This window comes from Hylobates moloch, unplaced genomic scaffold (assembly GCF_009828535.3).
Source record: "Hylobates moloch isolate HMO894 unplaced genomic scaffold, HMol_V3 SCAFFOLD_28, whole genome shotgun sequence".
NCBI classification, from domain to species: Eukaryota; Metazoa; Chordata; class Mammalia; order Primates; family Hylobatidae; genus Hylobates; species Hylobates moloch.
This window is the reverse complement of record NW_026652303.1, coordinates 2,306,348-2,329,454: the sequence shown is the minus strand read 5'-3', so window position 1 is coordinate 2,329,454 and position 23,107 is coordinate 2,306,348. Positions and strand designations below refer to the sequence as shown.

The 23,107-nt window shown below is 45.0% G+C and overlaps 1 protein-coding gene and 1 pseudogene across 6 annotated transcripts in view; one reads left to right on the top strand and one right to left on the bottom strand.

The window, feature by feature from the left end:
• Positions 1–22,363, top strand: part of LOC116463187 (A-kinase anchor protein 12-like) — a 115,247-nt gene extending 92,884 nt beyond the window's left edge. For 4 of the 6 annotated variants that reach the window (XM_032146186.2, XM_032146185.2, XM_032146187.2 and 1 more), the window contains 2 exons: positions 13,964–19,008; positions 21,316–22,363. In XM_032146186.2, the coding sequence (XP_032002077.1) occupies positions 13,964–18,996 (5,033 nt within the window). In that variant the 3' untranslated portion in view covers positions 18,997–19,008; positions 21,316–22,363. Of the gene's footprint in view, positions 1–6,728; positions 6,940–13,963; positions 19,009–21,315 lie in introns of those variants that run through there. The other 2 variants (XM_058434490.1, XM_058434491.1) reach the window with 2 other exon arrangements.
• LOC116463200 (small nucleolar RNA U13) lies at positions 12,276–12,361 on the bottom strand (annotated as a pseudogene).
• Positions 22,364–23,107: the final 744 nt, after the last annotated feature.

Below are 23,107 nucleotides of genomic sequence, written 5' to 3'. Positions count from 1 at the left end.
ACGCCATTCTCCTGCCTCAGCCTCCCGAGTAGCTGGGACTACAGGCGCCTGCCACCATGTTCGGCTAATTTTTTGTATTTTTTTAGTAGAGACGGTGTTTCTCCATGTTAGCCAGGATGGTCTCAATCTCCTGACCTCGTGATCCGCCCGCTTCGGCCTCCTAGAGTGCTGGGGTTACAGGCGTGAGCCGCCGCGCCCGGCCTTCAACTTTTTGTATTGGTGATTTTCAGTGACTTCTGGTCCTGAAAATCAAGAGCTTGCTGTGGTTCAGCAGAGCTGAAAGTTGTTCAATACTGCCCTCTTCTGTCCAAAACTCATTCAGGCATTTGGACAATGATTTTATACTCGGGAATGTTTGTGACAAAGCATGATGGTGAAAATTGGACATTATCTAACCATGAGGACAGAAAAACAAATTGTGCAGCCATTAGGTCTTAGTTTTGAAGACTTTATTCAAAAAACAACACAAGTAGTGATTATCTGGATGTTGTATTTATGAAAAATTTTCCCTATTCTCTGTATTTTAAAGTCTTCTACAATTTATACTGATTATGTTTGGAACTGGCAAAAAGTAATGAAAAACAAGTCGTTCTATTCTGAAGAAAACAAGCAAAAATATTAAAGTTTTTGTTATTTTGATAGAAAGCCAACTGATACTTCATCCTCATAACCAACCTTAGTGTCCTCATCTATAATATAAGTGACTTATAGGTGAAAACGCTAAGAACAGAGATTTTCATTTTCTTTTTATTTTTACTGGTTTTTTTTTTTGTTTGTTTGTTTGTTTTTGTTTTTTTGTTTTTTTTTTTTTTTGAGATGGAGACTCACTCTGTCACCCAGGCTGAAGTGCAGTGGCACAATCTCCACTCATTGCAACCTCCACCTCACAGGTTCAAGCAATCCTCCTGCCTCGGCCTCCCAAAGTGCTGGGATTACAGCCCTGTGAGCCTCTGCACCTGGCCTTATTTTTCATTTGGATTCAGGGGATACATGTATAGGTTTGTTACCGGGATATATTGCATAATGGTGAGGTCTGGGCTCTGGTGTACCCAGCACCGGAGTGGTGAACATTGTACTCAATAGTATTTTTCAACTCCCACTTCCCTTCCACCCTCCCTCCCTTTTAGAGTCCCCAGTGTCTATTATTTCCATCTTTATGTCCCTGTGTACTCATTGGTTAGCTACCATTTATGAGGAATATTGCAGCATTTTACTTTCTGTTTCTGAGTTATTTTACTTAGGATAATGGCCTCCAGATCCTTCTATGTTGCTGCAAAGGACATGATTTCATTCTTTTTTATGGCTGCATAGTATTCCATGGTGTATATGGACCACATTTTCTTTATCCAGTCAAACTTTGATGGACACTTGGGTTGGTTCCATGACTTTGCTAGTGTGAATAGTGCTGCAAGAAACATAGAAGTGCATACATCTTTTTGATAAATTGATTTTATCTCTCTTGGGTAGATGCCAAATAATGGGATTGCTGTGTGGAATGGTAGTTCTGTTTTTTGTTCCTTGAGAAATCTCCGTATTGTTTTCTATAGCTCTCTTACTAATTTACATTCCCACTGGCAATGTATAAACGTTCCCTTTTCTCCACATCTGTGCCAACATCTGTTGTTTTTTGACTTTTTAATAATAGCCATTTTGGCTAGGCGCAGTGGCTCACATCTATAATCCCAGCACTTTGGGAGGCTGAGGCAGGTGGATCACCTGAGGTCAGCAGTTCGAGACCAACCTGGCCAACATGGTGAAACCCCATCTCTACTAAAAATATAAAAATTAGCCAGGCGTGGTGGCGTGCGGCTGTAGTCCTAGCTACTCGGGAGGCTGAGACAGAATTGCTTGGACCCAGGAGGCGGAGGTTGCAGTGGAGCTGAGATCACGCCATTGCACTCCAGCCTGGGCGACAGAGCGAGACTCCGTCTCAAAATAAATAAATAATAAAAAATAGCCATTTTGACTGGTGCAAGATTGTGGTTTTAATTTGCATTTCTCTGATAATTAGTGATGCTGAGAATTGTTTTCATATGTTTCTTTGCCGTTTGTATGTCTTCTTTTGAGAAATGTCTAAGAACAGAGATTTTGCCCAAGGGCCCGGTGCTAGTAAGTGGTACAGCTAAAATTTAAACACCAGTCTGTCCCCAGAACTTCTGCTCTTTAATTTTCTTCCCCTCTGCCTGAATTCTTTTTCTTGCTTTGGTGGGGGAAAGTTAAGTCGTTTTCCTGTTGTTTAATACATAGATAAAATTTATATTAGGGTATGTAATGTGAAGCAAATATCGGATATCCTCCTCTAAAATCAAGTTGGGTAAATCATCACTCTATATTTTGTTGTTTTCTATAATTTTTAGTAGTTATCTGCAATTCCGAGTGCATTCTTCCAAGTGATTTTTTTAAAAAAAATAACTTCAGGCCAGGTCCGGTGGCTTACACCTGTAATCCCAGCACTTTTAGAGGCTGAGGTGGGTAGATCACCTGAGGTCAGGAGTTCGAGACCAGTCTCTACAGTTTAGTAGAGACATGGTGAAACCCTGGCTCTACTAAAAATACAAAAAATTAGCCAGGCATGGGGGCGGGTGCCTGTAATCCCAGCTACTTGGGAGGCTGGGACAGAAGAATCACTGGAACCTGGGAGGCGGAGGTTGCAGTGAGCCGAGATCGCGCCATTGCACTCCAGCCTGGGCAACAAGAGTTTCCATCTCAAAAAAAAAAAAAGAAAGAAAGAAAGATAACTTTAAACATACAGAAAGCTGGAAAACTAAAATGAATACAGAGAACACCCATACCCTTTACTCAGATTCACCTATCCCAAATAGTGGGATATTGTCAACATTTTCCCTCACTTGCTATATTTACTCTCTTTTTGTTGGAAAACAAAACAAACATCAGTCCACAGGTTTCTGTTATAACTCACGTAGGTATGAGATATATTAATAAATTCACTGAAGAAGGCCCAGCACAGTGGCTCACACCTGTAATCCCAGCACTTTGGGAGACTGAGGCGGATTGCTTTGAGCTCAGGAGTTCAAGGCCAGCCATGGCGAAACCCCTGTGTCTACTAAAAATACAAAAACTAGCCAGGAGTTGGTGGCTCACACCTGTAGTCCCAGCTACTCGGGAGGCTGAGGCTGGAGAATCGCTTGAGCCCTGGAAGCGGAGGCTGCAGTGAGCCAAGATGATGCCATGGTACTCCTGCCTGGGAGTACCAGAGCGACACCGTCTCAAAAAAAAAAAAAAAAATAGGGAAGCATTTGAAAGTAAGTTACATACATCATGGTCCTTTACCCCTAAATATTTCAGTGTGTATTTTCCAAGAATAGGGATATTCCCTTTCATAACCACAGTAGAGTTATTGACAGTTCTCAATACCATACATTTACGTTATTACAGAACTTTTCTATAATTTGCTTCTAATTTTGTCAGTTAATCTAATTATGTCCATTTTAAAGCATTCCTCTTTGCATTACAAGATCCACCCTAGGGTCAGAGATTTTGTGTTGTTGTCTTTTCAGCTTCTTTTAATCTGGAAGACTTCTATAGCTTTTGTCTTTTAGACTTTGATATGTTCAAAGTATAAGTTCTCTCCCCATTTCTACTCATTCCTTATTTGATGTTTCTTTTGCCTAAATCAATTTAGGTTAGGTTACTCATTCTTTTTTTTTTTTTCCCCTGAGACGGAGTCTTGCTCTGTTGCCCAGGCTGGAGTGTAGTGGCATGATCTCAGTTTACTGCAACCTCCGCCTCCCGGGTTTAAGCGATTCTCCCACCTCAGCTTCCTGAGTAGCTGGGACTACAGGCACCCACCACCACGCCCGGCTAATTTTTGTGTTTTTAGTAGAGACTGGGTTTCGCCATATTGGCCAGGCTGGTCTCGAACTCCTGACTTCAGGTGATCTGCCTACCTCACACTCCCAAAGTGCCGGGATTACAGGCGTGAGCCACTGCACCTGGCCATAGGTTATTCATTCTAAGCCAGAATCCTGCAAAGGTGATGTTGTGTCCTTCTCAGGGTATTGCATGCAGTGTCCATCTGTCCCTTGTAGGCTGATGTTAAGGTGTTTTCCAATTTCTCCACTATAGAATTGGGCTTTTCTCCCTCCCTTTCAACAATAAGCATATAAATATCCTCCCCTCCCCTCCATTTAGCACTTTAGCACCCTTACGATTCCTGCTTTACCCAGCTTTCACTTTGATGGTTGTAAAATGATGCTCGGGTGATCTTTTGAATCAGTATCTGTGAGTGGGTGGGTAGGATGTATGCACTCTTTCCTTTTCAAAACGATGCATGACTGTAACTATGAATAAACTCTGCCTTTCACACTGAAATAGAATTCAAATTGCTGTCCACATTAGACATAAAGCAGTTTTTCCATCTAAGTGTAGGAGCTGACATATCGAAATACTTGTTCTTGCCGTAAGTGGCGCTTATGAACTATAAAAAGTTGTAATGATTTATGGAAAATAAGAACGTTTATGCTTTAAAAATGTATGAAATTGACTTTTCTTTCAAAAAGACAAACTGTGTATTTTGCTTCTTTAGTGCCTTCACTCTAAGCACTCCCCAGCCAGCCTTTGGCCCTCCTGAGATGCCACACACCTATATGACATTGATCAAGTCATATGACCATTTTTAAAAATAGACTATTTCTAAGAGCAGTTTCAGGTTCACAGCAAAATTGAGTGGAGAGTTCGGAGAATTCCCATGTGTCCCTTGCCCCAGTGTCTGCATAGCCTCCCCCAACCCTTATCAACATTCCCACCAGAATGGGTCGTTTGTTACAATCAATGAACCTACATTGACACATGGTTATCACCCAAAGTCCATAGTTTACATTAGGGCTCACTCTTGGTGGTGTGCATTCTGTGGGTTTGGGCCAATACATAATGATGTGTACCCACCATTACAGTGTCATACAGAATGGCTTCACTGCCATAAAAATCATCTGTGCTTCACATATTCATCCCTTCCTCCCCCCAACCCCTGGTAGCCACTGCTCTTTTTACTGTCTCCATAGTTTTGCCTTTTTCAGAATGTCATATATTTGGAATCATACATTGTGTATCTTCCTCAGAGTGTCTTCTTTTGCTTAGCTATATATTATTTAAGTTCCCTCCATGTATTTTCATGGCCTGATAACTAATTTTTCTTTTTTGAGACAGAGTCTTGCTCTGTTGCCCAGCCTGGAGTGCAGTGGCGCGATCTCAGCTCACTGCAAGCCCTGCCTCCCAGGTTCAGGCAATTCTCTGCCTCAGCCTCCCAAGTAGCTGGGATTACAGGCGCCCACCACCATGCCCGGCTAATTTTTGTATTTTTTTTTTTTTTTTTTTAAGTAGAGACAGGGTTTCACCATCTTGACAAGGCTGGTCTTGAACTCATGACCTCGTGATCCACCCACCTCGGCCTCCCAAAGTGCTGGGATTACAGTCAGTCATGAGCCACCGCGCCCAGTGGTAGTTTTTTTTTCAGTGCTGAATAGTATTCTGTTCTCTGGATATACCATACTTTATCCACTCACTTATTGAAGGACATCTGATTGCTTCCAAGTTTTGGCAATTATGCATAAAGCTGCTATAAACATCTGTGTGCAGATGTTTTGTGTGGACATAAATTTTCAACTCATTTGGGTGAATACCAAGGAGCATGATTGCCAGGTCATATGGTAAGAGTGTGTTCAGTATGAAAAGAAACCACAGACTGTCCTCCCAAGTGGTTGTCCATTTGCATTCTCACAGATGACTATTTTTGAAGTCCCAGTTGGAGGGAGCAGGTGAGCTCCACCTTCTAGCCCATAAGGCTCTATAAGTGATGGCTTTGTGATGGGAACTTGACTGATACCCTCATGGGCGAATACTCAAGAACTTAAAGCTCTTTACAACCAAGCCAAACCCACGAGCAGGTTCCACCATGCCTTGGCCATTGCCATACAAAACCCCATTGTGTTTTTGCTTGATTTTCGTCCTTCTGTGACATTGACATTTCAGGCCACGCTAGTTGTTTTGCAGAACGTCCTTCACTGTGGATTCGTCTGATTGTTTCCTCATGATTAGATGCCGTTAAACATTTTGATCAGCAGTGCTGCAAAGATGAATTCTTGTCCTTCTTAGTGCCTCACATCAGGAAGCACAATGACATCTATTCCATTATCGAGGATAAGTCTGATCACTTGGTTAAAGTGGTGCCTGCCAGATTTCTCCATTGTCGAGGTCCTTTTTGTTTGTTTTTATTTCTTTTTTTTTTTTTGGAGACAGTCTTGCCCTGTCTCCCAGGCTGGAATGCAGTGGTGCGATCTCAGCTCACTACAACCTCTGCCTCCCTGGTTCAACCGATTCTCCTGCCTCAGCCTCCCGAGTAACTGGGATTACAGACATGTGCCACCACGCCCGGCTAATTTGTTTGTATTTTTAGTAGAGATGAGGTTACACCATGTTGGCCAGGCTGGTCTCGAACTCCTGACCTCATGTGATCCGCCCGCTTTGGCCTCCCAAAGTGCTGGGATTACAGGCGTGAGCCACCGCGCCAGGCCTCGAGGCCCTTTTTGTTGAAATTAAGTGTCAGGGAAGTTCAGCAGCGGCTTGGCAGTTGGTTAGCAGGATGGTTTGAAGAGACCCCACTGGGGCGGTCCGCAGGACCCCCGGGGGTTTCCTGGGAGGTCGAGGGCTGGCGCCGGGCGCGGGGAGGCTGCGTCCTTTGTGACGTTCGCTGCCGGCTTCCCGGGCCCAGGCTTTCGCGAGCTATGGCAGCCGGCAGGGGCGCGCTGGGCCTCGCGGGCCGCTGTTGGGCTGCCCCTGCCGGCGGGCTGCGCGTGCCATGCCTTGGTGGAGTAAACTCTGCAGTGAGTAGCACGTGCCCCCAAGCGGCAGTTCGCCCCGCAGCGATGGTGGACGCGGAATCCCGAGGGCCACCAACTGTCCCTTAGGACTGGCCTGAGATGGGTGTGTGGGTTTTCCAGCCTCCTTTCTCCCGGTCCCAGGCTTGGGAAAGCCTCTCTACTGGCCAAGGCGCTCAGGGACAGGTCGGGAAGGGCCTGCGCCCGTGGCATCCCAGCCCAGGCTGTAGAGCCGCCCGCTGCCCTTGATCTTGCCCCAGGCCCCCAGCCCCAGAAAGGCAAGGCCTCGTTCTGGGTCCCGTGACATAGGTGCCAAAACGCTCTGCGCTAGCAGCCTACCTCCAACAGGGAGATGTGAGAGAAACACTTTAACACAGCCGCAACCCCAGGGATGCCCCAGGGTGGGCCCCACTTCCTGCCACCCAGAGGACACCCCTCGGAAGACTCTGGCTTGAAAGGGGAGTCGGGGGGTTGGAATGGACATGGCTGTGGCTGCGGTCACCTGGGGAGGTGGGCGGCAGGGCAGGTCGAGGATGACCTAGGCCTCAAAAAGTCACCAGGATTTAGCAAAGTTGCCCTCACTGTGAGGCCTGGAGGCCAGCAAAGTGTGGGACGCAGAACAGAATGGAACAGCCCTCAACACTTGGGCTGCGCCATGGGGAGTGTGGAGCCCAGTGATGGGGCAGGCTGGGAAGTACGGTCTAGGCTTCAATGCGGGTTCCAAGCCCAGTGGGGGGCCACACGATCGCATGTGTTTTGGGGTCAGGATCTCAACAGCGCGGGTACAGATATAGGTACCTGCCAGGCTAGGTAGGTTAGAAGACTGTTCTCTAGGCCCTGGAGCCATTAGGAGTCAACAGCCTGGTGATGTGATAGAAGCGGTATTTTAGGAGGCCTTGCTTAGCAGGTATTTTGTATGGAATGTGTACATTGCTCCAGCACAGAGGGTACGTGGAGGCCGAAATCAGGGTGAAGCACAAAGCGTGGAGGCGCCAGAAGATTGTTCTGACAATTGTAGCTCTTAGGATTACTTAGGTCAAAAGAGACTGCAGACTAGTTGACCAGTTACAACTTAAAATTTTTCTATATACGTTTTATTATGTGTTCAACTCATAACTCACTCTTTATAAAGAGAACATCTGATTATTGTTAAGCTATACTGAACTATCAATAGCTCTTCAGTAACAGCTACCTTAGATACTGATGGCAGTCGCCCGGGCTGGAGTGCAGTAGTGTGATCTTGGCTCACTGCAACCTCCACCTCCCGGGTTCAAGTGATTCTCCTGCCTCAGCCTCCCAAGTAGCTGAGACTACAGGCATGCACCACCATGCACGACTGATTTTTGTATTTTTAGTAGAGATGGGGTTTCACCACTTTGGCCAGTGTGGTCTTGACCTCTTGACCTTAAGTGAACCACCTGCCTCGGCCTCCCAAAATGCTGGGATTACAGGTGTGAGCCATAGTGCCCAGCCCAATAGCTGTTTTGTTCTGCCTGCTGGCAGCTGGTTCATGAACCTTTATCTCCCTAGTTCTGTCTATAAACATTTCAGCTCTTTCAGAATGAAACAGAAGTGTTTCCAACAGTAACACAGATTTAAGAGTGGAGGGAAAATAGTGAGGGGGAAATGGTTGTGTGACACCAGCTTTCTACTCCTGTATTAGCGACATGTCTGCATTTTCTGATTCCAGGGAGGTTGATGAGTGTTTGCTTTTAATCACGTGCTTGCTGGCAGGATATGTAATTTATGTTTGTATTCTGTACTAGTGAAATCATACTAGAATAGAGTTTGTTATTGGAATTTTTCTTTTTTGTCTAGTGTATTTCCAATTATTTTATCCAACTTTTTCAAAAGGAAAGTCGCATCTCTTAAATTGCATTAGAAGTGTTTGCAAAAAGGTCTTTTGTGACCTCCAGGCATGGTGGCTCACGCCTGTAATCACAGCACTTTGGGAAGCTGAGGCAGGCAGATCACCTGAGGTCAGGAGTTTGAAACCAGCCTGGCCAACATGGTGAAACCTTATCTGTACTAAAAATACAAAAATTAGCCGAGCGTGGTGGCGGCCACCTGTAATCCCAGCTACTTGGGAAGCTGAGGCAGGAGAATCACTTGAACCCAGGAGGCGGAGGTTGCAGTGAGCTGAGATCGTGCCACTGCACTCCAGCGTGGGCGACAGAGCGAAGACTCTGGCTCAAAAAAAGAAAAAAATAAAAAAGAAATAGTTCATGGAAATACACTTAAAGAAACCTTTGGATTTAACTATAAACAAATTCATCACAATGTCAGTTTATAATAGGAACAAACAGAAACTTAAAGCATTTTCTTATTTCAGAATACTATACATGCTTTAAAAAACAATGGGAAGAGTGTATATATCTAAAATGTAGTAGAAGTTTAAATCGTAGATGTCTGGACTTTTCTTTCCCTTTGAATATTTGCTTCAAAGTTTAATATGAATGTTTAATTTTTCCTTATTGTTTGTTAAGTCTAATGTTGGTCACAAGTGTGTATTTTATAAAGGAAAAAGGGAAATCCTTTAGGAAGTGTGCCTTAGATCAAAATAATGAGATTCTTGGGTTTTTCGTGAAATCTTCTTCGCTATCTGAAATGTTTAGTTCTCAGAGGTAAAACTAAAATGTTTTGTTTTAAATGCTACCTTAGATACTGATGGCAGAAAAAAATGAGCCTTGCTGATTATCGAAGCTGTTACAGATGGTGACTCTATGGCATCACCACTGAAGCAAAGGCCCTTATTGAGTCTCTGAAGAATAAGAGGCCCAGATAACCTATTCATCTATGAATATCCAAAAATCTAGCAATATTTGAAAAGAAAACAAGAACTTTAGCTTAACTTAGAGAATAACAAGGTACAAGGACAAAAAAAAAATCTCTAGGTCACACTCTTGCCCTGACTTGGTTGGGTACCTTAGGCATTTTATTGTTGTTGTTGTTGTTTTTGTCTGTTCATTTGTTTTTTGAGTCAGTCTCGCTCGGTCACCCAGGCTGGAGTGCAATGGCGTGATCTTGGCTCACTGCAACCTCTGCCTCCCGGGTTCAAGCGATTCTCCTGCCTCAGCCTCCCGAGTAGCTAGGCTACAGGCACCTGCCACTATGCCTGGCTGGTTTTTGTATTTTTAGTAGAGACAGGGTTTCACCATGTTGGCCAGCGTGCTCTCAAACTCCTGACCTCAAATGATCCACCTGCCTGGACCTCCCAAAGTGCTGGCATTACAGGGATGAGCCACCACGCCCAGCCTAGTTTTTTACTTGACTTTCTAGGGTTCAGTTTCAAAATAAAACCAAATAAGTAGTATGATGGAAATTTGTAGACATAGATTTGTAATATTTCACAAATAAGAAAATTAAATTGTTTTCAGAGTAATAAGATTATATAATTGGAAGGAATGAATGGATTTCAGGAAGCATTCTATATTTCTAAATATTTCTGCATTTCAAGTATTCATTGCTGTGTTCTAAGTCTTGGTGTATGTACTAGTTATAATTTTTTTTTCTTTTGGGACAGAGTCTTGCTGTGTTGCCCAGGCTGGAGTGCAGTGACACGATCTCAGCTCACTGCAACCTCCACCTCCCGGGTTCACACCGTTCTCCTGCCTCAGCCTCCCGAGTAGCTTGGATTACAGGCGCCTGCCACCACGCTCGGCTAATTTTTTGTATTTTTAGTAGAGACGGGGTTTCACCATGTTAGCCAGGATGGTCTCAATCTCCTGACCTTGTGATCCTCCCGCCTCGGCCTCCCAAAGTGCTGGGATTACAGATGTGAGCCACTGTGCCCGGCTAGTTATAATTATTAACCTTCAATTTGTGCTTAAAACATTAAGTATATTTTTGCAGTTTTTGTTAAGATCTTTTTGGTGTCCATTTTAATTGACCTTTTTGTTTAGTACAAAAATCGATATATGTCCGATATAGATAATTAGAGGCTGGGTGCAGTGGCTCAGGCCTGTAATCCTAGCACTTTGGGAGGCTGAGGCGGGTGGATCACTTGAGACCAGGAGTTCTCGAGACCAGCCTGGCCAACATAGTGAAACCCCATCTCTACTAAAAATACAAACATTAGCCACGTGTGGTGGCACATGCCAGTAGTCCCAGCTACTCGGGAGGCTGAGGCAGGAAAATCGCTTGAACCCAGGAGGTGGAGGTTGCAGTGAGCCCAGATCACATCACTGCAGCCTGGGCGACAGAGTGAGACTCTGTCTTAAAAAAAAAAAAAGAAAAGAAAAAAGAAAATTCAGACAAGCAAAACCAAAATAAATGACATTCGCATCCCCCAGAGATCATATGTGAAGGATGTGTGTGTATGTGTGTGTATGTGTGTGTGTGTGTGTGTGTGTGTGTGTGTGTGTGTGTGTGAGGGAGAGATAGAGAAAGCAGAGACAATTGTTTTTAAGCCAGAATGAGGTCATTGTATATACTGTTTGGTAACCTGCTTTCTGCAGTCAAATCTCTACCCTTTTATTTCAATTAAAATTCATCTCATCTAATCCCAAATCTCATACTCAGTATTTCCCAAGAAGACCCAAAAACGTCCTTCTGCTGTTTTTCCCTAACGAATATCCAATTCAAGATCATGCCAGGTACCTCTGGTTGTTGTGTTCCTTAAATCTCTTAATTTAACACAATACATCTCGCCCCTACTTCCCCCCATTAAATCACATTGACTTGACTTTTCCCCTCTATGATTTTAAAATTACAAACCCGGGAAAATATAGTAAACACTTATATACACTTGACCTAATTCACCATTTATGGAAAGCCACATCATCCACTCCACCACCCACCAAGCTATTTGAAAGTTACTTGCAGACAATCCTTTTGTGTTTCTGCTGGATTTTCGTCCTTCTGTGACATTGACATTTCAGGCCAGGCTAGTTGTTTTGCAGAATGCCCTTCATTGTGGATTTGTCTGGTTGGGTCGTTGTGATTAGATGCCATTAAACCTTTTGGTCAGGAATGCCACGTAGATGAATTCTTGTCCTTCTCAGTGCTTCACACCAGGAAGCGCGATGGCATCTGTCCCATTATTGAGGATGTTCAATGTGATCACTTGGTTAAGGTGGTGCCTGCCAGATTTCTCCATTGTCAAGGACATTTTTTTGAAATTAAGTAATCTGTATGTTGGTATTCTGAATGTATGTTTCCTGACAGCCTTTTACCTGATGGTTTTAGCAGTATGATCCTTGACTGAATGAGTTATTAAAATGGTGTCTGTAAATTGTGATTTTCTAAATCTAAAATTCTAACAATAATGACTTTGAGGATCAAAGTGGAAGTTATATCTATATTTATTGACATTTTTTTTCCTTAAAGAAGTGGTCCCTTCTGATTTACCTTTTTTAGTATCACTCTCGATTCATGGATTCTTTTTTTATTCAATGTGTTGTAACTCATCAATGTCATTATTCTCTTTCTTTTTCTTTTTCACGTCAGACGAGTAATGTGCCATCGTGGTAACAATGCACACATTGCACATGAACACCCAATGGTCACTCTTGTAAACTACAAAGGATCCATTATTCTTTTCTATGCTTCAAAGTTTCGGCATTGGGAGCCCCTTCAAGCCATTTCTTGTGTCCTTTTGACACCTCCATCAGCTTTTGAGCATCTCCTTTCTGTCACAACAAAATATTCTTCATACGTCCTCTGACCCAGCCTGGAATTTCTCCAAAGAGCTCTGGTCCCTTTTGGGGACCTGTTGATGTCAGACTTAGTTACCACATAGAATGTCCCCTTCTTTAGATTTGTGTAGATACTTGTTTGTTCTTTAGCTTGTTCCTCAAACCCTATATTTCCTGTTAAGTGGGAAGTTATATCTAAAACTTGATGGATTCTTGTTTAAAATATGGGTGTGATGTGGGATTCCATCTTACATTGCAACAGAAGATAGACTACCCGGTTGACTCACTCTTAGAGGTGCCATGACTACTTATGTGGAACTAATTTTTTGATAGTTAAGTTTGTCAACTTTCCCTTTAACAAGCAACAAAAAGTGCAGATAATTCTCTTTGAACCTGAATTTTTGAAGGTCATTGGAAAGAAGTAGACATTAATCTATTAAGATTTGCAAATCTCTGTAAAATCTCACTTTATCCTTGAATTGCCTGGCATTAAAGAAAGCATTAATTGGTCATATTTTTAAAATATTTAATTTTCACTGGGCGCAGTGGCTCACGCCTGTAATCCCAGCACTTTGGGAGGCTGAGGTGGGTGGATCACTAGAGGTCAGGAGCTCGAGACCAGCCTGGCCAGCATGGTGAAACCCCTCCTCTACTAAAAATACAAAAATTGACTGGGCGTGGTGGCTCACGCCTGTAATCCCAGCACTTTGGGAGGCAGAGGCAGGTGGATCACGAGGTCAGAAGATCGAGACCATTCTGGCTAACACGGTGAAACCCCGTCTCTACTAAAAATACAAAAAAAAAAAAAATTAGCCAGGCGTGGTGGCGGGCGCCTGTAGTCCCAGCTACTCGGGAGGCTGAGGCAGGAGAATGGCGTGAACCCAGGAGGCGGAGCTTGCAGTGAGCCGCGATCACGCCTCTGCACTCCAGCCTGGGCGACAGAGCGAGACTCCGTCTCAAAAAAAAAAACAAATTAGCTGGGCATGGTGACAGACACCTGTAATCCCAGCTAATCGGGAGGCTGAGGTGGGAGAATCATTTGAACCTGGGGCAGAGGTTACAGTGAGCCGAGATCGTGCCACTGCGCTCCAGCCTGGGAGACAGAGTGAGACTCTGTCTCAAAAAAAAGTTAATTTTCTTGGGCTGGGCACTGTAGCTCACAGTTGTAATCCCACCGCTTTGAGAAGCTGAGTCAGGAGGGTCACTTGAGCCCAGCAGTTGGAGACCAGCCTGGACAACATAGTGAGATCTCATCTCTACAGAAAATAAAAATCTTAGCTGGACATGGTGGCATGTGCCTGTTGTCCCAGCTACTCGGGATGCTGAGGTGGGAGGATTCTTTGAGCCTGGGAGGTTGAGGCTGCAGTGAGCTGAGACCACACCACTGCACTCCAGCCGGGGCAAGAGAGTGAGGCCCTGTCTGAGAAAAACAATTTTCTTGAATTGTAATCACCTTTTCTCTTCTCCCCACCTCCCGCCCCTCTTTGTTAATAGTTGGTGAGAGAGACTCTGAAGATGTGAGCGAAAGAGACTCCGATAAGGAGATGGCTGCTAAGTCAGCGGTTGTTCACGACGTCACAGATGATGGGCAGGAGGAGACGCCTGAAATAATCGAACAGATTCCTTCTTCAGAAAGCAATTTAGAAGAGCTAACACAACCCACTGAGTCCCAGGCTAATGATATTGGATTTAAGAAGGTGTTTAAGTTTGTTGGCTTTAAATTCACTGTGAAAAAGGATAAGACAGAGAAGCCTGACACTGTCCAGCTACTCACTGTGAAAAAAGATGAAGGGGAAGCAGCAGCAGGGGCTGGCGACCACCAGGAACCCAGCCTTGGGGCTGGAGAAGCAGCATCCAAAGAAAGCGAACCCAAACAATCTACAGAAAAACCTGAAGAGACCCTGAAGCACGAGCAAAGCCAAGCGGAAATTTCTCCCCCAGCCGAATCTGGCCAAGCAGTGGAGGAATGCAAAGAGGAAGGAGAAGAGAAACAAGAAAAAGAACCCAGCAAGTCTGCAGAATCTCCGACTAGTCCCGTGACCAGTGAAACGGGATCGACCTTCAAAAAATTCTTCACTCAAGGTTGGGCCGGCTGGCGCAAAAAGACCAGTTTCAAGAAGCCGAAGGAGGATGAAGTGGAAGCTTCAGAGAAGAAAAAGGAACAAGAGCCAGAAAAAGTAGACACAGAAGAAAACGGAAAGGCAGAGGCTGCCTCCGAGAAGCTGACCGCCTCCGAACAAGCCCACCCACAGGAGCCGGCAGAAAGCGCCCACGAGCGCCGGTTATCAGCTGAATATGAGAAAGTCGAGCTGCCCTCAGAGGAGCAAGTCAGTGGCTCGCAGGGACCCTCTGAGGAGAAACCTGCTCCGTTGGCAACAGAAGTGTTTGATGAGAAAATAGAAGTCCACCAAGAAGAGGTTGTGGCCGAAGTCCACGTTAGCACCGTGGAGGACAGAACCGAGGAGCAGAAAACGGAGGTGGAAGAAACAGCAGGGTCTGTGCCAGCTGAAGAATTGGTTGAAATGAATGCAGAACCTCAGGAAGCCGAACCTGCCAAGATGCTGATGAAGCTCAAAGAAACATGTGTTTCTGGAGAGGACCCTACACAGGGAGCTGACCTCGGTCCTGATGAGAAGGTGCTGTCCAAACCCCCCGAAGGCGTTGTGAGTGAGGTGGAAATGCTGTCATCACAGGAGAGAATGAAGGTGCAGGGAAGTCCACTAAAGAAGCTTTTTACCAGCACTGGCTTAAAAAAGCTTTCTGGAAAGAAACAGAAAGGGAAAAGAGGAGGAGGAGACGAGGAGTCAGGGGAGCACACTCAGGTTCCAGCCGATTCTCCGGACAGCCACGAGGAGCAAAAGGGCGAGAGCTCTGCCTCATCCCCTGAGGAGCCTGAGGAGATCACGTGTCTGGAAAAGGGCTTAGCTGAGGTGCAGCAGGATGGGGAAGCTGAAGAAGGAGCTACTTCCGATGGAGAGAAAAAAAGAGAAGGTGTCACTCCCTGGGCATCATTCAAAAAGATGGTGACGCCCAAGAAGCGCGTTAGACGGCCTTCGGAAAGTGATAAAGAAGATGAGCTGGACAAGGTCAAGAGCGCTACCTTGTCTTCCACCGAGAGCGCAGCCTCTGAAATGCAAGACGAAATGAAAGGGAGCGTGGAAGAGCCAAAGCCAGAAGAACCGAAGCGCAAGGTGGATACCTCAGTATCTTGGGAAGCTTTAATTTGTGTGGGATCATCCAAGAAAAGAGCAAGGAAAGGATCCTCTTCTGATGAGGAAGGGGGACCAAAAGCAATGGGAGGAGACAACCAGAAAGCCGATGAGGCCGGAAAAGACAAAGAGATGGGGACAGACGGGATCCTTGCTGGTTCCCAAGAACATGATCCAGGGCAGGGAAGTTCCTCCCCCGAGCAAGCTGGAAGCCCTACCGAAGGGGAGGGTGTTTCCACCTGGGAGTCATTTAAAAGGTTAGTCACGCCAAGAAAAAAATCAAAGTCCAAGCTGGAAGAGAAAAGTGAAGACTCCATAGCTGGGTCTGGTGTAGAACATTCCACTCCAGATGCTGAACCCGGGAAAGAAGAATCTTGGGTCTCAATCAAGAAGTTTATTCCTGGACGAAGGAAGAAAAGGCCAGATGGGAAACAAGAACAAGCCCCTGTTGAAGACGCAGGGCCAACAGGGGCCAACGAAGATGACTCTGATGTCCCGGCCGTGGTCCCTCTGTCTGAGTATGATGCTGTAGAAAGGGAGAAAATGGAGGCACAGCAAGCCCACAAAAGCACAGAGCAGCCCGAGCAGAAGGCAGCCGCTGAGGTGTCCAAGGAGCTCAGCGAGAGTCAGGCTCATATGATGGCAGCGGCTGTCATTGACGGGACGAGGGCAGCCACCATTATTGAAGAAAGGTCTCCTTCGTGGATATCTGCTTCAGTGACAGAACCTCTTGAACAAATAGAAGCTGAAGCCGCACCGTTAACTGAGGAGGTATTGGAAAGAGAAGTAATTGCAGAAGAAGAACCCCCCGCAGTTACCGAACCTCTGCCAGAGAACAGAGAGGCCCGGGGAGACACGGTCGTTAGTGAGGTGGAATTGACCCCTGAAGCTGTGACAGCTGCAGAAACTGCAGGGCCATTGGGTGCTGAAGAAGGAACTGAAGCATCTGCTGCTGAAGAGACCACAGAAATGGTGTCAGCAGTCTCCCAGTTAACCGACTCCCCAGACACCACAGAGGAGGCCACTCCGGTGCAGGAGGTGGAAGGTGGCCTACCTGACATAGAAGAGCAAGAGAGGCGGACTCAAGAGGTCCTCCAGGCAGTGGCAGAAAAAGTGAAAGAGGAATCCCAGCTGCCTGGCACCGGTGGACCACAAGACGCACTTCAGCCTGTGCAGAGAGCAGAGGCAGAAAGACTAGAAGAGGATGCTGAAGCGCCGGGTCTGAAGAAAGAAACGGATGTAGTGTTGAAAGTAGATGCTCAGGAGGCAAAAACTGAGCCTTTTACACAAGGGAAGGTGGTGGGGCAGACCACCCCAGAAAGCTTTGAAAAAGCTCCTGAAGTCACAGAGAGCATAGAGTCCAGTGAGGTTGTAACCACTTGTCAAGCCGAAACCTTAGCTGGGGTAAAATCACAGGAGATGGTGATGGAACAGGCTATCCCCCCTGACTCAGTGGAAACCCCTACAGACAGTGAGACCGATGGAAGCACCCCCATAGCAGACTTTGACGCGCCAGGCACAACCCAGAAAGACGAGATTGTGGAAATCCATGAGGAGAATGAGGTCGCATCTGGTACCCAGTCAGGGGGCACAGAAGCAGAGGCAGTTCCTGCACAGAAAGAGAGGCCTCCAGCACGTTCCAATTTTGTGTTCCAGGAAGAAACTAAAGAACAGTCAAAGATGGAAGACACTCTAGAACATACAGATAAAGAGGTGTCGGTGGAAACTGTATCCATTCTGTCAAAGACTGAGGGGACTCAAGAGGCTGGCCAGTATGCTGATGAGAAAACCAAAGACGTACCATTTGTCGAAGGACTTGACGGGTCTATAGACACAGGCATAACAGTCAGTAAGGAAAAGGTCACCGAAGTTGCCCTTAAAGATGAAGGGACAGAAGAAGCTGAATGTAAAAAGGATGATGGTCTTGAACTGCAGAGTCATGCTAAGTCTGCTCCATCCCCCGTGGAGAGAGAGATGGTAGTTCAAGTCGAAAGGGAGAAAACAGAAGCAGAGCCAACCCATGTGAATGAAGAGAAGCTTGAGCATGAAACAGCTGTTACCGTATCTGAAGAGGTCAGTAAGCAGCTCCTCCAGACAGTGAATGTGCCCATCATAGATGGGGCAAAGGAAGTCAGCAGTTTGGAAGGAAGCCCTCCTCCCTGCCCAGGTCAAGAGGAGGCAGTATGCACCAAAATTCAAGTTCAGAGCTCTGAGGCATCATTCACTCTAACAGCTGCTGCAGAGGAGGAAAAGGTCTTAGGAGAAACTGTCAACATTTTAGAAACAGGTGAAACATTGGAGCCTGCAGGTGCACATTTAGTTGTGGAAGAGAAATCCTCTGAAAAAAATGAAGACTTTGCTGCTCATCCAGGGGAAGATGCTGTGCCCACAGGGCCCGAGTGTCAGGCAAAATTGACACCAGTGATAGTATCTGCTACTACCGAAAAAGGCTTAAGTTCCGACCTGGAAGGAGAGAAAACCACATCACTGAAGTGGAAGTCAGATGAAGTCGATGAGCAGGTTGCTTGCCAGGAGGTCAAAGTGAGTGTAGCAATCGAGGAGGATTTACAGCCTGAAAATGGGATTTTGGAACTTGAGACCAAAAGCAGTAAACTTGTCCAAAACATCATTCAGACAGCCGTTGACCAGTTTGTACGTACAGAAGAAACAGCCACCGAAATGTTGACGTCTGAGTTACAGACGCAAGCTCACGTGATAGAAGCTGACAACCAGGACGCTGGACGGGAAACGGAGAAAGAAGGAGAGGAACCTCAGGCCTCTGCACAGGATGAAACACCAATTACTTCAGCCAAAGGGGAGTCAGAGTCAACCGCAGTGGGACAAGCACATTCTGATATTTCCAAAGACGTGAGTGAAGCCTCAGAAAAGACCACGACTGTTGAGGTAGAAGGTTCCACTGTAAATGATCAGCAGCTGGAAGAGGTCGTCCTCCCATCTGAGGAAGAGGGAGATGGAGCTGGAACAAAGTCTGTGCCAGAAGATGATGGTCATGCCTTGTTAGCAGAAAGAATAGAGAAGTCACTAGTTGAACCAAAAGAAGATGAAAAAGGTGATGATGTCGATGACCCTGAAAACCAGAACTCAGCCCTGGCTGATACTGATGCCTCAGGAGGCTTAACCAAAGAGTCCCCAGATACAAATGGACCAAAACAAAAAGAGAAGGAAGATGCCCAGGAAGTAGAATTGCAGGAAGGAAAAGTGCACAGTGAATCAGATAAAGCGATCACACCCCAAGCACAGGAGGAGTTACAGAAACAAGAGAGAGAATCTGCAAAGTCAGAACTTACAGAATCTTAAAACATCATGCAGGTAAGCTTCCTTGTCTTCTAAGATAATTTTTCTCTTTTATGCCAATAGATGGCAAATTTGTTATATAAGGAATCGGGAGCAAATAATTAATGCCTTCATGTAGAACCTTCAGTTGAGGAAAATAACCATCAACTAGATTCAAAGATCTATGATAGTTTCATGGTTTTTGGTGATTGAAATGCCATTTAGTCTTATCGATGTTATGAAAAGAATGGCTTCGTTTTACCCCCTAATGTGACTGCTTTAGAAGAAAATAAAGTGGCATGTGTGTGTGCACATGTGTGTGTTTGACCCAAAGGCATAAGAAATACATTGTGTTCACTCAACTAGCTTGTTGAGTTTTTTAAAAAATAACTAGTGCTCCAATGGCTGGGCGTGCTAGCTCACGCCTGTAATTCCAGCAGTTTGGGAGGCCGAGGCTGGTGGATCACCTGAGGTCAGGAGTTTGAGACCAGCCTGACCAACATGGTGAAACCTTGTCTCTACTAAAAATACAAAAATTAGCTGGGTGTGGTGGTGGGCGCCTGTATTCCCAGCTACTCGGGAGGCTGAGGCAGGAGAATTGCTTGAACCTGGGAGGCAGAGGTTGCGGTGAGCTGAGATTGCACCACTGCACTCCAGCCTGGGCGACAGAGTGAGACTCCATCACAAAAAAAAAAAAAAAAAAAAAAAACTAGTGCCCCAAAATGGGTTAATATTAAACTGCCTGAAATATGGCTGATAGCTCTTTCAGAAAAAATGGATTTTTTTCCCCTAGCAGTAGTAACAAGTATTTTAAAAAATTTTCCAGTGCATATAATGACCGACCCTCATTGTGTTAGTTACTTGCAGTGGCTAGTTTTATGGTGGTGTGACATAATACAAGACCTTCCCCATCTTTGTTTTTTGTTTTGTTTTGTTTTTTGAGACGGAGTGTCGCTCTGTTGCCCAGGCTTGAGTGCAGTGGCACGATCTCGGCTCACTGCAAGCTCTGCCTCCTGGGTTCATGCCATTCTCCTGCCTCAGCCTCCGGAGTAGCTGGGACTACAGGCGCCCGCCACCACACCTGGCTAATTTTTTGTATTTTTAGTAGAGATGGGGTTTCACCGTGTTAGCCAGGATGGTCTTGATCTCCTCACCTCGTGATCCGCCTGCCTCGGCCTCCCAAAGTGCTGAGATTACAGGCGTGAGCCACTGCACCCGGCTTTTCTTTGTTTTTTGTTTTGTTTTTTTGAGCTACCGCGCCCAGCCCTATCTTTGTTTTCTGAGAGAGCCTTGCTGTGTCACCCAGGCTGGAATGCCGTGGTGCAATCATGGATTGCTGCAACCTTGACCTCCTGGGCTAAAGCAAATCGCCTGCCTCTGCCTTTGTCTCCTGAATAGCTGCTGGGACCACAGGCACATGCCACCACTCCCAGCTAATTGTCAAATTTTTTTGTAGAGACAAGGGTCTTGCTGTGTTGCCCAGGCTGGTCTCCTGGCCTCAAGAAATCCTCCTGTCTCAGCCTCCCAAAGTGCTAGGATTACAGTCGTGAGCCACTGTGCCCAACCCATCTTCGTTTTGTTTTGTTTTGTTTTGTTTTTGAGACAGAGTCTCACTCTGTCACCGAGGCAGGAGGATCACTTGAACCTGGGAGACTGAGGTTGCAGTGAGCCAAGATTGCGCCACTGCACTCCAGCTGGGGTGACACAGTGAGGCTGAGAGCCTCCTGAGTAGCTGGGATTACAGACACGTGCCACCATGCCCAGCTTATTTTTGTATTTTTAGTAGAGACGGAGTTTCCCCCAGGATGGTTTCGAACTCCTAACCTCAAGTGATCTGCCCGCCTCGGCTTCCTAAAGTGCTGGGATTACAGGCATGAGCCACTGCACCCGGCCCTATCTTTGTTTTTTGTTTGTTTGTTTGTTTGTTTGTTTGTTTTTGAGACAGAGTCTTGCTCTGTCGCCAGGCTGGAGTGCAGAGGCACAATCTCAGCTTACTGCAACCTCCACCTCCTGGGTTCAAGCGATTCTCCTGCCTCAGCCTCCTGAATAGCTGGGACTATAGGTGCATGCCACCATGCCCAGCTTATTTTTGTATTTTTAGTAGAGACGGGGTTTCACCATGTTGGCCAGGATGGTCTCAGTCTCTTTACCTCATGATCCTCCCTCCTCAGCCTCACAAAGTGCTGGGATTACAGGCATGAGCCACCGCGCCCGGCCCCATCTTTGTTTTTTTAATGGAGTTAAACTATGGTATTGTTAGGTCACTTTGACAACTATCCTGTTGTTTATAAATGAGAGAGAAAAAGGAGATTTTATTTACGTTGATTCTTCCTCCTCCTACAGTTAAACTCATTGTCTATTTGGAAGACCAGAATGTGAAGACAAGTAGTAGAAGAAAATGAATGCTGCTGCTGAGACTGAAGACCAGTATTTCAGAACTTTGAGAATCGGAGAGCAGGCACATCAACTGATCTCATTTCTAGAGAGCCCCTGACAATCCTGAGGCTTCATCAGGAGCTAGAGCCATTTAACATTTCCTCTTTCCAAGACCAACCTACTATTTTCCCTTGATAACCATATAAATTCTGATTTAAGGTCCTAAATTCTTAACCTGGAACTGGAGTCGGCAATACCTAGTTCTGCTTCTCAAACTGGAGTATCATTCTTTACGTATTTATATGTATGTTTTAAGTAATCCTCTTTCTGTATCTATTGTATATTTTTTTCTTAATGTTTAAGGAAATGTGCAGGATACTACATGCTTTTTATATCACACAGTATATGATGGGGCATGTGCCATAGTGCAGCCTTGGGGAGCTTTAAGCCTCAGTTATAACCCACGAAAAACAAAGCTTCCTAGATGTAACATTCCTGATCAAGGTACAATTCTTTAAAATTCACTAATGATTGAGGTCCATATTTAGTGGTACTCTGAAATTGGTCACTTTCCTATTACGCGGAGTGTGCTAAAACTAAAAAGCATTTTGAAACATACAGAATGTTCTGTTGTCATTGGGAAATTTTTCTTTCTAACCCAGTGGAGGTTAGAAAGAAGTTATCTTCTGGTAGCAAATTAACTTTACATCCTTTTTCCTACTTGTTATGGTTGTTTGGACCTATAAGTATGCTTACTCCTGAGGCAAAGTAGTGAAGTGTTTTATATGTTATGAAGAAAAGAATTGTTGTAAGTTTTTGATTCTACTCTTATATGCTGGACTGCATTCACACACGGCATGAAATAAGTCAGGTTCTTTACAGATGGTATTTTGATAGATACTGGATTGTGTTTGTGCCATATTTGTGCCATTCTTTTAAGAACAATGTTGCAACACATTCATTTGGATAAGTTGTGATTTGACGACTGATTTAAATAAAATATTTGCTTCACTTAGATTTGCTGGTTTTATTAGATACCAGGAAGCCTGGACATATGTGTACCACATTAGAATGATAAAGATAATGATTGATAAGCTAGAACTTTCTGATGCAGCCATTACATCAAACCCCTTTTCACTGGTTTGAGTTGTGTGTTCAGAGGAAGCCATGGCCGAGATGCTTTTCCTGAAGTAAACCAGTGGCTTTTCAGATTGACATTCTTGCTACAATTCTACCATCTGGTAATTCCTGAAAATGTCAATTTTTTTGTGTTAATATTTTTGGTTTCGAACAATAACAAATGTCTCTAGAAAGAAATTTTAAGAAAGCTTAATAGTAAAAATGCCTTTCCTGAAATAATCTTGGAAAATTTTTTAAATGTCAAAATGATGAGTCATGCTAATACATTAAGGGTTTATTTTTGAGACAGAGTTTCGCTCTTGTTGCCCAGGCTGGAGTGCAATGGCACGATCTCAGCTCACCGCAACCTCCACCTCCCAGATTCCAGCGATTCTCCTGCCTCAGCCTACATTAAGGGTTTTGTCAGACAATTGTCACACAAAGAATAGTGTCACTTATCTACTCTTGACATATAGAACTGGCCTGGCATATAGCTTTCTAGATTTTATTCAAACTTGGTACTCCAGTTTGAAAATTTAAATTTTGACTGCTGATTAGCTGGAAAGCCTAGTTTTAATGGAAAGAAAGTTTGCTTTTAAAACCGAAAGTAGTTTCTTTTATGCTAACAAATCTAACTTCA